The 14,023-nt window shown below is 54.9% G+C and overlaps 2 protein-coding genes across 3 annotated transcripts; both read left to right on the top strand.

The window, feature by feature from the left end:
- The first annotated feature begins 1,141 nt into the window (after nucleotides 1-1,141).
- On the top strand, nucleotides 1,142-10,786 carry Slc26a6 (solute carrier family 26 member 6). 2 transcript variants are annotated; one of them, XM_041676762.1, is made up of 21 exons: nucleotides 1,142-1,258; nucleotides 2,807-2,972; nucleotides 3,051-3,190; nucleotides 3,363-3,473; nucleotides 4,009-4,157; nucleotides 4,282-4,446; nucleotides 4,527-4,679; nucleotides 4,983-5,065; nucleotides 5,166-5,313; nucleotides 5,530-5,643; nucleotides 5,765-5,842; nucleotides 6,135-6,230; nucleotides 6,313-6,419; nucleotides 6,591-6,660; nucleotides 7,810-7,902; nucleotides 7,999-8,103; nucleotides 8,501-8,593; nucleotides 9,323-9,499; nucleotides 9,659-9,713; nucleotides 10,150-10,286; nucleotides 10,521-10,786. In XM_041676762.1, exons 1-21 carry the CDS (start codon nucleotides 1,237-1,239, stop codon nucleotides 10,533-10,535), a joined length of 2,277 nt encoding a protein of 758 aa, XP_041532696.1. In that variant the 5' UTR covers nucleotides 1,142-1,236; the 3' UTR covers nucleotides 10,536-10,786. The 2 variants fall into 2 exon arrangements, with proteins under 2 accessions (XP_041532696.1, XP_041532697.1); XM_041676763.1 differs by lacking the exon at nucleotides 1,142-1,258 and adding an exon at nucleotides 1,439-1,894.
- A 1,619-nt stretch (nucleotides 10,787-12,405) lies between these two features.
- Tmem89 (transmembrane protein 89) lies at nucleotides 12,406-13,278 on the top strand. The gene is made up of 2 exons (XM_041676788.1): nucleotides 12,406-12,699; nucleotides 13,090-13,278. Exons 1-2 carry the CDS (start codon nucleotides 12,406-12,408, stop codon nucleotides 13,276-13,278), a joined length of 483 nt encoding a protein of 160 aa, XP_041532722.1.
- The last annotated feature ends 745 nt before the right edge of the window (nucleotides 13,279-14,023 follow it).

The following is a 14,023-nucleotide window of genomic DNA, read 5'->3' as shown; positions in this document are numbered from 1 at the left end:
CTTGTGATTGGACCAAACTTAGAGCATAGGAGCTGGGCAAGAGAAGCCTTTTCTGGGGCTAGGCAGCAATGGGAGGGCTTCCTGATTTCCAGAGCCTGATTTGTGGCCCTGCCCATTTGTCAAACCAAACCTAGGAGTTGCCTTCCCAGTGTGTACCTTACCCACCCACACTCTGACCCTTCCTGGTCTCTCTGACTTGGATCTGGCCAGAAGCTTGGAAACTCAGAGGAGCTTCCCTTTCCTTCCGAGATCAGTCTGGGGTGGGTTTCCCTCCCAGATTCATTTCCAGTCTAGGTAGCCAGAATCCAAAGGGAGGCCTTGAGAAGCCAGTAGTGGTGGCAAACACTTTTTTTTTTTTATTTTTTTTATTTTTCAAGACAGGGTTTCTCCGTAGCTTTTTTGGTTCCTGTTCTGGAACTAGCTGTTATAGACCAGGCTGGCCTCGAACTCACAGAGATCCGCCTGCCTCTGCCTCCCGAGTGCTGGGATTAAAGGCGTGCGCCACCACCGCCCGGCTGGCAAACACTTTTGACCACACCTTTAATTCCCGCACTCAGGAGGCTGAAGCAGGTGGATCTCTGATAAGGAGACCAGCCTGGTCTAGAGAGAGTTCCAGGATAGCTGGGGCTACACGGAGAACTTGTCTGGTGGGTGGAGGCAGGTAGGAGGACTTGAGGACCACTGTGCCAGGTCTCAGCGGGAAAGTCTGGGGGTGGTGTGCACAGCTTGATTGTCCCTGAGAGACTCTACAGACCTAGATCTCCCACAGTTGAGGTTAGGGCCCCAGATTACACATCTAAGCATCCAGATCATTCAAGGATTTCTCCCCCGCACTACGGGGCCCTTCACAAAGCCAGACCTTCACAAAGCCAGAACGTAAGATCAGATCCATCCATTCAGGGGCCCAGAGCCACGGGTCCTTTGTTCCAGTCCCCCAGCTCCAGGCAGCTGGTTAGCTAGCTGAAACCGACCAGAGTTGCAGGCGAGGACTTAAACTTGGCCTCTGGGAAGGAATGGGTTAAACCTTCTTTCTCCGGGCTCGCCCCCCCCCCCCCCCCCCCCCCGCCCGGGGAGTATGACTTAGGTTCCGCCCTCGAATTCTCATTGGGCTGAGCATGCACATCCCGGCTGTGGAGCGTGCTGCCGGCCTCGTTCTCGGCCTGGCGCCACCTTCGCGCCGGCAGTGGCCTCCCGCGGGAGCTGTCAGAGCCGCGGCACTTGAGCTATCTGGGGGCCATGGGGCTGTCCGATGGGTCCGGTGAGTTTCAGGGCGCCGCCCGAATTCCGCGTGTCCACGAAGTGTTAGTACTGTGACTCCCGGCCTAGATCAGTTGTGAAAGGGAACAGCCAAATTCCCAGAAGGCATCTTCCGCCTCCACAGCCTCAGTTTACCGCCTTGCCGATTTTCCGCAGGTGGTTGTCCATCAGCCGCGAGGGATGGGTGTGGGATCCGGCGCGACCCTAGCTCTTGAGGGTTGCACCGAAAGTCCCTGGAGTCCTAATGAGGGGGCCGCAGGGAGATTGCTGCCTGCCAAGGAGCCCAGGTCCTGGAGGTGCGCCGGCTGGGTGCCTGGACTCGGGAGGCAGACCGCTGCAAGACAGGTTCTAGCCAGTCCCTGGACCAGGCGCGGCCGGAGTCCGCGTGGTTCTGAGCCCTCTGGTGCTGAGGGCCTTTGTACCCTCCCAAAGGGCGGTGCCAGAGTAAGGCTCCGCCCCCGGGCGCGTGCTGCTTGGTAAGGGGAGGGCCCTTTAAGAAGACTTAGAGCTCTCGAAGGAGAGGGAGAGGGGGCCCTGAGGTCTCCGTGAGCCAGAGGTGCACAGAACCTCTGAGGATCTTCCTTGCACCTTCTCTGCTCCCTTCAACGTGGATACCCAGGCTAGAGGCTCTTCCCAGGTGAGTTCCTACCCCTCTGGTGGGATCCTCTCCCCTGGTTATAGCTGCTTCCAGATCACAACTGACCGGTCAAAACTTTCCCCAAATGTTAGTTCTCCCGCCAGATTTACCCCCACCCCCGAAATTCGCAGAGGAGAGCTACATTCCTTATGGAGTCTCCCCAGCTCAGTTTCTTCTGAGAGAACTCCCCCACATGAGAGAGAACCTTTCCCTTCCCCCAGCCCCTATTCTTTGGTAAAGTTTCTCCCAGAGGTGCCTCCCGATAGGTGAGGGATTCACCCCCAGGTCAGAACTTGCCTGGCTGGTGATGGCTGTCTGGGTAGGGTTCCCTCTAGGTTGGATTGGCTTCTGAAAACGCCTGTTTCCAGGCGAATCTTTCCTATTTCAAGGGGGTGTCTGGAGGTGAGAGCTTGGACCCTGAAACTTGAGGTGTCTAGGTGGGTTCTGTCCTGAAGCCTGGGGGCAGTATTGCTTACAGATCTTACATGCTCCCTGCCAGCGATGCAGGCTCTGTGGTACAGCTGGAAGAGGAATTGGTTCAGGGAAGGCAAGGGGCTGAGAGGTAGGGGCTAGGAGAAATTGCCAATCTGAATGTGGACCCCGACCTGGACGTGGACTTGAAGTGGTACTCAGGGCTGAGCAGCCACACCTGAGCTGGATGTGTAGGTCATGCTCATCCCACTCTCCCTCCCGGAGAGACTTTGGCCCAGAAAGCGGCTTCCAGCAGCCAAAGTTCAGGCACTGCCCCTGTCTGGGTGTGAACACGGGGCCCTCAGAGACCAGCAGGGTTGGCTCTATCCTTGATCTTTGAGCCTGGAAAACTCAGGTATGTGACTCTGTGGACCCAGGTAGAGTGAAGGAAAGGTTGGGACGGGCAATCCTCAGTGTATGTCTTTGGTCCCACCTCTCTAGACCACGGGACACAGCAGACACAGGCACTGCTGTCTACCACACAAGAAATGGAGCTGCAGAGGCGAGATTACCATGTGGAGAGGCCTCTGCTGGACCAGGAGCAGTTAGAGGATCTGGGACACTGGGGCCCGGTGACCAAGACCTACCAGTGGCGAGCTTGGTTTCGGTAATGATGAGGAGTTGAGGTATGGGGTGTTGTGGCAGGGTCCGAGTTCTGTCTCTGATGAACTCTTCATGTCCCCAGGTGCTCCCGTGCTCGGGCCCATGCTCTTCTGCTCCATTACGTTCCGGTCTTGGGCTGGTTACCCCGCTATCCTGTGCGAGACTGGCTCCTGGGTGACCTGTTGTCTGGCCTGAGCGTGGCCATCATGCAGCTTCCACAGGGTGAGCTCCCTTCAACAGCTGGACTGCAAGCTCTGTGGTCTGTGAAAGGCCAAACCAGGAGCCACGACCTCTGCCCTTGGAACTATGGCCCCTGAACCCAGGGTTTGGATCCCCCCACCTTTCTGAGACCCTACTCTCTCTCCAAGTCTGCATTGCACCCTTCTACCTGCAGGCTTAGCCTACGCCCTCCTGGCGGGATTGCCTCCTATGTTTGGCCTGTACAGTTCTTTTTACCCCGTCTTCGTCTATTTCCTATTTGGTACCTCTCGACACATCTCTGTGGGTAAGTGGAGTCAGGCCTAGCTTTCCATAGAGGCCGTCTTCTGTGGAGGGGAGTGGCAGGCTGAGCAGGGGAGCTTGGGGACTAGGGCGGTGTGGGTGCTAGATCACTAAGAGAATGGCATATGGGTCACCCCAAGAAGTCCTAGGGAACCGACTGTAGGGATTACAGGTTCAGGATATCTCAAAACTCTGGCTTCAGGGTGGATGAGGTAGTCCATGGGGCCAGGAAATTCCTAGAGGCCTGTCCAGCCTGTCCTTGATCCTTCTCTTGCTCCCAGAGAGTCTGTGTCGCAGAACACTGGACACTGGTGAGACTAGGTGGTGAGATGGGGCCAGGATTAGCCCGGTTAGCCTTAGGAGCAAGCTTGTGAGCTCAGGGTTCGCTTCTGACCTTGGCCGTACCTGACCATTACCGCCTCCGTTTGCACAACCGTAATCCAAGGATATCTGTCTGCTGGCCTCTTTAGCTAAGACTGGGGCTCCAGAGCGGGACAGCATCCTCTTCCCTTCTGACCTGTCCCGTCCTGCCCCTTCAGGGACCTTTGCTGTCATGTCTGTGATGGTGGGCGGTGTGACAGAATCCTTGACTGCCGACGAGGCCTTCGTGCAAGGCTTGAACGCCACAGTTGATGATGCCCGGGTGCAGGTGGCCTACACGCTCAGTTTCCTGGTTGGCCTCTTCCAGGTACAGCACGGCTGTCCCCCTAGCTGCCTGGACTTACACTGTGTCCTCTCGCTGTTCCTTCATTCCCTCTGATTCCACTTGCTTCATGATTTCTGCCCCCTGATGTTCCCTGACTGGCCTACAGGTGGGGCTGGGCCTGGTGCACTTCGGCTTTGTGGTCACCTACCTGTCGGAGCCTCTGGTCCGCAGCTACACCACAGCCGCCTCTGTGCAAGTCCTCGTCTCACAGCTCAAGTATGTGTTTGGCATCAAACTGAACAGTCACTCTGGGCCACTGTCCGTTATCTATGTGAGTGAGGGTGGGGGCCAGGGTGGGTAGGTGCTGCGCCCATGACCTTGAATGCTGGCTGTAACACCTCTTCTCCTCAGACAGTGCTGGAGGTCTGCGCGAAGCTGCCCCAGACGGTGCCCGGCACCTTGGTCACAGCACTTGTAGCAGGAGTGGTGCTTGTGTTGGTGAAGCTGTTGAATGAGAAGCTAAAGCGCTATCTGCCCCTGCCCATACCTGGGGAACTGCTCACGGTTGGTTCGCGTACCAGGGAATGGTGGACAGAGGAGAAGGGCGGATGTTAGGGTAGATCCGGCCAGGATACAACCTCGAGGTATTTCAGGGCCAGACGGAGTGACCACTGTCAGGGTTTCTGCCCTAGATTGGCTTCTTACCACCCTTGACAGCTTATCTCCTTCCTCAAATGGTAGTGCTTACCTCTCAGCCTATCCATAACTTCTCATTCCTCAAAGCTTTTGTCCCCCGTAATGGTTAAGCTTCTCTCCCTTAGGATATTGCCAGGACCTCCCTGCCCTAATTCTATCCTTTCCCCACAGCTCATTGGGGCCACCGGTATTTCCTTCGGTGCTCAACTTCGTGAAAGATTCCAGGTAGACGTGGTGGGCAACATCACCACAGGGTGAGCTCTGGTTCTGTCAGGGATGGGGCAGGGCGGGGCGGGGCGGGGGGGGGCAGGTAGAGCCAGGGCCATCCTCTGACCTCACAGGTGTTCCTCCTAGGCTGATACCCCCGGTGCCACCCAAGACAGAGTTGTTTGCCACACTCGTGGGAAATGCCTTTGCCATTGCTGTGGTTGGCTTCGCCATCGCCATCTCGCTTGGGAATATTTTTGCCCTGAGGCATGGCTACCGCGTGGACAGTAACCAGGTCTGTGATGTGGGTCATGCTGGTGAACACGAGGCCACATGATAGGAGAGAAACAGAGAAGGGTTGGACTGTACTTAGAAATGACTGAGGGCAGGAGAATAGGATGTTTGGGACAACAGTCAAACATTGGAGGTCATTGAGTGGGGATGGGGATTGGGAGTATGTCATCCTAGATATGCCTAGAGATAGACTTCTCACACCGTACTTCCCCCACAGGAGCTGGTGGCCCTTGGCCTCAGCAACCTCATTGGCAGCTTCTTCCAGTGTTTCCCTGTGAGCTGCTCCATGTCTCGGAGCCTGGTACAGGAGGGTACCGGGGGCAACACACAGGTGGGCCTTGGTGTGAGCATGGTGTGTGTGTGGGCATGTTTCCATCTGGGTATGCATGCTGTTCTGCCAGGGTGGTTCTGCTTCTCCTCACTCTCACTCCCTGCTAACCCCCACCCTGTAGGTTGCCGGAGCTGTATCCTCCCTTTTCATCCTCCTCATTATCGTCAAACTCGGGGAACTCTTCCGAGACCTGCCCAAGGTGAGCCTCTACTCCTCACAGCTAGCCTTCAGAGCCTCAGCTTGGCCAGACCCAAGTCAGTCACTCTAGTTCCATCTAAGGGACTCAGAGATATGAGGTTGAGCTCTGGGGATACAATCTGGAATTAGAGGTCAAGGGTTAGAAGTTTCTAATCAGCTCCAAGGGGTTAAGGTTGGTGTGGGGTGGTAGCTGGCTGTGGGCTGGGCTCTGCCCAAATGCTTGGCCAGCATGGGTGGTCGTGCCTGGGTAGTGAATCCTCTCAGCAACCCTGGCGACATTGTCCCTGCTACAGGCCGTCCTGGCAGCTGTGATTATTGTGAATCTAAAGGGCATGATGAAGCAGTTCTCTGACATCTGCTCTCTTTGGAAGGCAAATCGAGTGGACCTGGTGAGAAGCTTGGGAGCCCAGCCCTGGGCTTTGGGGCCTCTAGTGCCAATGGACCCTTTGACCTCTGACATTTTGTTATCAGCTAATCTGGCTGGTGACCTTTGTGGCTACCATCCTGCTGAACCTGGATATTGGCCTGGCGGTTTCCATAGTGTTCTCCCTGCTGCTCGTGGTGATCCGAATGCAGCTGTGAGTCCACCATTTTTGGTACTCCCAATTCCAGCCTGGTGAGGGAGTAAGTTTCACACTGGCTCTCCACAACTTTCCTTACATCTCTGGGGACACCCCAAGTTCCTCATTCCGCTCTCATGGCCTTTTCTTTGCCTCCTCTCCATCCCCACCCCCCAACTCTCTCCTCAGGCCCCATTACTCTATCCTGGGGCAGGTGCCAGATACGGATATTTATAGAGACGTGGCAGAATACTCAGGGGTGAGTGGCAGGGCTAAATGGGAGGTGGGGCAGACAAGACAAATGGGCCCTTTTTATTTCCTCCACATGGATAAGAACACTGGGGGATGGGCTGGGAAAATGGCTCACTGGATAAACTGTTTGCTGTACCCGAATATGGATCCCCAGCACCCATATCAAATGCCAGGCATGGCAGCATGCATGTCTGTGACCCCAGTGCTCGGAAGGCAGTGACAGGAGGATCTCTGGGGCCCTCTGGCCAGCTAGTCTAGCCAATTGGTAAACTCCAGGTTCAGTAAGAGACCCTGTCTCAAAGGGGAAGAACCATAGAGGGAGGTAGCCAATGTCTTTCCATGCAAGGTGCACACCCAGACTGGAAGCATTTTGACTTTGGTTCTTCGAATTTGAAGAGAGGAGTTTGAGTGTGTGACCCTATTCATTGCATGAGTGACTGACACAGTCTTGGAGCCAGACTCATAAGCCCTATGCTGTAGAATACCCCTGGGTCAAAAGAATGGGATAGTGGGGGGGGGGGGGCACAGAATGTAGAGAAGGTTGTTTCCTGGTCTGCTCAGTGGGAATCAAAAGTCCCCGCCTGCTAGTTTGTGTAAAACCCTATATCATGTCATGCGAACAAAGGCTTTATGAGAATCTGGAATAAAGTAAGCTCCGTCACTTCGGCCTGGAGCCTTGAAAGCCGAGTGCGGTACGACTAGGCAGGCTAAAGAGTAGAGTGAGGGGTCTGGGTGTGGGAGACATGAGGGGAGCAGGCAGCTGCGTGGGGCTGGGAGGCGGCCCACATGGTCCAGGCCCAAATGCTCAGGGGAGACCTGAGCTGTGGATGGAATGGGGAAGGTGGGAGTGGAATGCCAGGTTGGGGTGGCTCTTCTGTCTGCATGCAGAAAACAGCAGAGGGCAGGGACAGGAGACTCAGGGACAGGAGGGCTGAGAGCTGAACCCCGAAACCTGGTGACAGACAGGAGAGTTGGGAGGGACTGAACCTGTGCAGCACAGGAGCTAGGGTGGTATAGCCAGGCATATGCCCAGACTCCTGGAAGGATATCAGCCGCAGCCTGAGGGTAGCAGGCTGTCTAAGAGAGGCAAGTTGAGTGAAGAGGATGCGGGAGAAGGCTAGGAAGGCTCAGCCACCCCAACTCCACTCATCTCCAGGCCAAGGAGGTCCCTGGTGTGAAGGTCTTTCGCTCCTCAGCCACCATTTACTTTGCCAATGCTGAGCTCTACTGTGACTCACTGAAACAGAAGGTGAGGCCGGGGTCCCCCTGCTTGGTGTGTGTGCGGGGGTCTGAGTGCCGCTCCTCTCCCCAGAGGACCAGAGCCTACCTCTGACTGTGTCTCTAGTGTGGTGTGGACGTGGACCACCTCGTCTCCCAGAAAAAGAAGCGAATCAAAAAACAGGAGATGAAGATGAAGCGAATGAAGAAAGCCAAGAAGTCTCAGAAGCAGGTGGAGTTCCCCCTCATCCCCTCAGCAGCTCCTCCTGGCCCAGCCCTACTGGGGACCCAACCCTGACCCCCAGCCATTTCGTGATCCTCTTTGGCCTTTCTCCCAGTCCGGTCCTTGTCCCATTCCCTCACCCGTCATTTCTCTTCACTACTCTTTGTCCCTCCCCATTCTCTCTCAGCACCCTGGAGACCTTGGTTCAGCCCTGGGCAGGGCAGGGAAAGCTCTGGAAATGTTATACCCCTCGCCTGTATTAGTCACAGCGTGAACCACAGCAGGGTCCCTTTCATTGTCCTACTGTGGCTCCTTGCCCAACGCCAGGGGCAGTACCAGGTCCACCTGGCATGGTTGTCATGTGACACTTGGGATGACTTTCCGAATCACCCGTCTTCCCTCGTAGGATGCCCCTTCCAAGATCGCCTCAGTTTCAGTCAACATCAACACTGGCTTCGAAGACATCAAAAGCAATGATGTGGAGGGTTCCGAGGCCAAGGTGAGGCTACAAATGGGAGGAGGGAACGGCCCAGAACCGCGAAGATGCGGGTGCCGACACATATTACATGAGAAAAGCCGCTAGTGTGGGCTTGAAAGTGTTGGGCTAATGATGGGAGGAACAGGATGATGGCTCAGACGCTGCAGGAAGACCCTTGTGATACCAGATTCTCTCCTGGCTCATGTCTATAATCTCAGACTGACCTAGATTTTATAGACTGACCTTGAATTTATAGGTATAACAAGACCCCACAGTCTACGCTTATGGAAATATTGGGAAAATCTAGCAGAGGGGAGGGGGATACCAAGTTCAACCAAAGACTCAGACAGGTCAGGGGATAAGGTGTGTGTGAATGAGTGTGGGCACAACAATGCTGTGGCCATCTTGTCTATTCCTAGGCTCCTAGGCACTCCACCCTGTTTAGCTAAGGCTGGGACATGATCTCCCAGCACTCTCCCTTCTTGTGTCTCTATTAAGCTTTGGTCCAAGAAGTTTATGCATGTTGGAGTATGCGTTCCTGTGTCCTTACATGTCCTCCTGTGTTACAGATCCACCTGTCTCCTTTCAACCCATGTCTGTGTCCTTATGTGTCCCATGCATGCCTTCATATATCTGCATTTTTACATGCATTTATAGCTTCCATCTAACTGTGTGTCGCTGTATACCGTGTGCATGCCCTGCCTTTGCTCTATCAGGGATGGTCTTTTAGCACATCTGTATCCCCCGCAGGTGCACCAAAGGGAGGAGCTGGAGGATGCAGTCACCAGCAGTCAAGAAGATGTCAAGGCCCCAACCGTGAACACACTGAAGTCCCTGGGCCTACCCCAACCAGACTTCCATAGCCTCGTCCTAGACCTGAGCACTCTCTCCTTCGTGGACACTGTGTGCATTAAGACCCTGAAGAACGTAAGGAACTGTGGGCGGGCTAGGACCCCTTGAGCCTTCACACTGACCACATAGCTTACCCCCTCCCCCCCCCTCCCCCCGAAACCAAGACCTCTGAACTCCCCCACTAAATCTTGCCCAACTGCTGCCCTCTGATGCTAGTCCTCTTTGTTGCTGCAGATTTTCCATGACTTCCGGGAGATCGAGGTGGAAGTGTACATCGCTGCCTGTTATAGTGAGTTGACTGGGGATAGCGATAACATCAGACAGAGGGTGGGACTCTTCTGGTCAAGGGTTTGTCAGACGGCACACATACACAGACATATACACAAACAGACAGACACACAGACTTACATAGACGTATAGACACACGCACAGACACACAGACTTACATAGACATACAGACACACACATAGACATATTCACAAACACACAGACAGACACACAGACTTACATAGATACACACACACACAGACAGACACCTAGACTTACATAGACACACACACAGACACACACACAGACTTACATAGACATACAGACACACAGAGACATATAGAAGTGACTGGGTTTCTAGCTCTAAGTAGCCTCGGATAGCAGGGGTCAGAGAATCCTGTGGGTGCCTGGGGACTGGGTCTCCTGTGGACTGAGTGTCAGGATCTCCTTGCCCACAGGTCCTGTGGTCACCCAGCTTGAGGCTGGACACTTCTTCGATGACTCTATCACTAAGCAGCATCTTTTTGCCTCTGTCCATGACGCTGTGACCTTTGCCCTCCACCACCGGAAGCCTGGCCCTAAGAGCCCTGTTTTGGTAAGCTGACTCTGGCCCACTGAGCAGTTTTGTTAATCTGTTGCTTATCCCCACCCTGACCCCAACTCCAGAAAGTCCATGCCATTGCCCAGGGCTCTGGCTACACTGAACCCATTGCTCTCCCCTCGTGTGTGTGTGTGTGTGTGTGTGCGCGCGCGCACGCACTGACTTAGAAGCAGGGCTTCATGTATGTCCTTTGGAAACTAACTGAAACTTCCTCTGCCGTCCGCACAGGCCACCAAACTCTGACTTTGCTGCTGGAGATTGCCTACCTCTAGAGGTTGTGACAGGTCACCCTCATGAAACTCCTGCCTCTGGGTCACCTCCAGGTGCCCCCCAGGACTCCGGTCCATGTCTGTGCACATATAGCACATGGATGCCCTAAGTTCAGTGCTACAGGCCTGGGGCAGGGTATTGCAGTCAGGCTGGCCTTGGCTGGGTGCTGGGAGGGAGCTGATGTGGATTTACAGCTCTGGAAATAAATGTGTCTGTCCAACTTCAGGCCCTGCTGTGGTGTGGTCAGGGTGTGGCTAGAGCGTCGTCCTCAACTCTCAGACTCCCAAGCCATCTTAGAAACACTACAGTAGACAGAGCTGGGGGTAAGACTCAGGGAGTCTTCCGTTTCGCATAGACTGTCCTTTAGCTTTAAATGGAAAAATGAATGGAATCAGAGCTGTAGCTCAGGACTAAGCTATTCCCAAGGATAACCCGATAAGAGGCAGAGTTGGTGCTTCTGGGGGATGTAGAGTGAACCCCTGAGCCTTCAGCTAAACACTAGCGCCATTCTCAGGGTCTGCTGCTGGACTTAAAAGTCAGTGTTTACTCATAGAGTTCAGCCTTGAGATTGGCTGGACACCATCGACCAAGAACTGGCTGATTTCTGGCATAAGACACCGACAGCACGTGAGGCCACTGATCCTGTGGGGAGAAGGACGGGGCAGTGGGCCCCGGATGGGTGAGGAAGCCCAGCCTCCTGAGTGGCCTGCTGAGTTAACCAAGCAGACGTGTGGAAATGTCAAGAACAATGTAGTACCCACATCACCTGCCCAGAACACATGAATTTCTCTATTCATCAGGTGCGCTCCAGGTGCCAAGCTCAGTGTTAGGCCCCGGGCAAGTTCCCAACGGCACATGAAGGCTCCCTGCCCTCCAAATATCCCAGGCACCCTTGCCTGTCTCTATTTTTATCATGGCATTTGCCTGTGCCTAGCACTGTAGTGTTTACAAGCCAGCTCTGCTCCCGCCAAAACTTCAGCCCAGGAAGGCAGAGCTTGACTTCTGTCAGGCAGCATTCTGGCCCCAGGCTTGGGCAATCGACAGATATTGTTTGAATGAAGACGTAGAGCCAGAGGCAGACTTGAAACAAGAACTTGTCAGACTGGCCTTGGTTGGGTGCTAGGAGGAAGCTGATGTGTTCTTTATAGCTGGACACTAAAGATGACTGGGTAGGTAGCCAGAAAGGCTCCAAAGGAAAGAATGTGGGGTCATATTAGAGAAAGTGGACCGTACCACCGAGGAGGTCATGGGAGGGGTGCTGGCGGTGCATGATGCTCTAACCTCAAGAAGATGACTTCGCAGGAAGGAAACCATACTCCCTGAACAAGGAAGAGTGTTAAGGGATGCCTGGGTGAGGAAGGGCAGCAGCCAGCAGGGAAAGAGGCCTAGGTAAGGCAGGGGCAGCAACCAGCAGGGGCCTTCAAGGGAGCCACACCCGTGAGTCCTTGCAGTGCATGATGCTGAGAAGAGCTGGTCTGGGTATGGGAGGCTGCTGGTAGCTCCCGTGCACTCTGGTTTACCGGCCCGGCAGTTGCTAGCCCAGTAGAGGATGTTGAACCTTAAAAGCATAGGCATTGGGGTGCTTAGATTGGGGGGATGACAGGGGAGTTGGAGGCCAGCATGGAAGAGGTGTTCCTATCATACCTAGTCCACCTGGGAGGATGGGCCCCAGGCACTAGACCTGCACTATTAGCCCCCATGTCCCATCATGTGGCCAAACTGTATTTTGAATGGCTATGGGCCTAGCTGGAACCTGCTGCCTCAGCGGGGCCTACTCTTGGGGGAGGGGTGTTTGCCCGTTGCCAAGGTACCCGGGTTCCGGCCTCTCGCAGTAGCCACAGCCATGCTGTACTCGCTGTTCTTAGTGCCATCGCTGTCCCTGCTGGTGATGCCTGTCCCTAGCCATGCCTGGTCACGGCCCCTCTGGTACCAAGTGGGGCTGGACTTGCAGCCATGGGGCTGCCAGCCAAATGGCCTGGATGGCTGCAGGAGCAGTCTAGGCTGCCCTGGTTACTGGATGGCCCTGGGAGGAAGTCGCATCTACCCCGTGGCTGGCATCACGATCACCACCACTATGATGCTGGTTATCAGCCGTATGATGTTACAGCGGTGGCGATCTCAGGTCATTAAGGATCAGGCGAGTACAGCTCCTTCTGTCCCTTATAATCCCTGCTTCTGCTCACACCCCATGGGCCCATGTCCTCCTATCAACCTGACTTAGGGCCTTGTGGGCCCTCCTGCCTGACCTTGTCCTCGCCCCTATGTCCTAGCCTTGCATCTCTATGGAACAAGGCTACAACCAGTCCATCCCCAGCCATTCCTCAGGGCCATTACTCTGACACATGTGCCCCATTTAATACTCCCATCCTGCGTTCAGCCTCACGGGCCCCAAGACCACGCAGCCCCTGGTAGCTCCCATCGCCCTGTCTCTCCCGCCTCGTTGGCACTGCCCCGCGTCTCTTCTCTCTAGCCGCTTTGCTGTCCATCCTGGCCCCCTCCCATCCTTACTCTGCTGTTATACCCGCAGCTCCCACAGGTGACTCCCAGTCCCTGCAGACACTGGAAACGGCAGGCGGCCGTTGTCTCAGACCGCACCCTGGTCCTCAGGGTCCTCCACATGCTGGATGCCATCCTGCTCCACATTGAGGGCCACCTACAGCGCCTGGCTTCCCAGGAACAAATTCAAATAAAAGGAACCCCCACCCAGTCTGGGTGATCCAACAGATGCTCCTCTTTCTCTGGTTGTCAGCTGCGGTGGGGAATGGCCCAGGGCCCTATGCTGGCGCACCAGCCTGTGCGTCCTTGGGACTGTCTAGACCCTCCCACTGCTGAGGCGGCAGCAGGCGGAAGTTGCAGTGCAAGGATAGATGGGCGGGTGGTCCCAGGCATAACTGCCCTCTCAGTGGGGTAGGTCCACTCCCTTGTTTCTATTTCAGGCAGGTGGATGAGTAAACAGACCCCCCAGCAGAAAGCAGCTGGCTCCAGCTCCTTTGCAAGTCTCTTCTCCCCAAGAGGTCATTGCTCCAGGGTCGCCGCTCCTTAGGTCCTTGACTCTACCCAAGCTCCCAACTCTAACCCTATCCTCACTCCCAGCTCAGCCTGTAGAGCCCCAACCTAGGTCCATCAGGTATCCCTACCTGCCATTATTTGTGTGGCAACTTCAGACATTGCTGTGGTGCCCAAGAAACTTCAAGGTCCCTGGAATAAGAGAGAGTTGGCCCTCACTCCTTTACTCCCTCTGTCTTCCATTGGTGATTCAGGTTGAAGGGGTCCCTGCGAACAGGTGTTTATAGAGTCCTATGTTTTAGAAAAGAAAATCCCAATTACAAACCAAAGAGACACGGAAGAAAATCAAAATGATGAGGAAAGGCCAGGGCTGATGCTCAGTTGGCAAGTTCTGTGCTTAGCGTGCACAAGGCCCTGGCTTTGATCTCTGAGAAGAAACAACATGAGAAAAATCA

This window comes from Microtus oregoni, unplaced genomic scaffold (assembly GCF_018167655.1).
Source record: "Microtus oregoni isolate MIOR12 unplaced genomic scaffold, Mior012 000028F_ref0000031, whole genome shotgun sequence".
NCBI classification, from domain to species: Eukaryota; Metazoa; Chordata; class Mammalia; order Rodentia; family Cricetidae; genus Microtus; species Microtus oregoni.
Note: the sequence above shows the minus strand (reverse complement) of the source record. Positions and strands in the feature narration are given on the sequence as shown.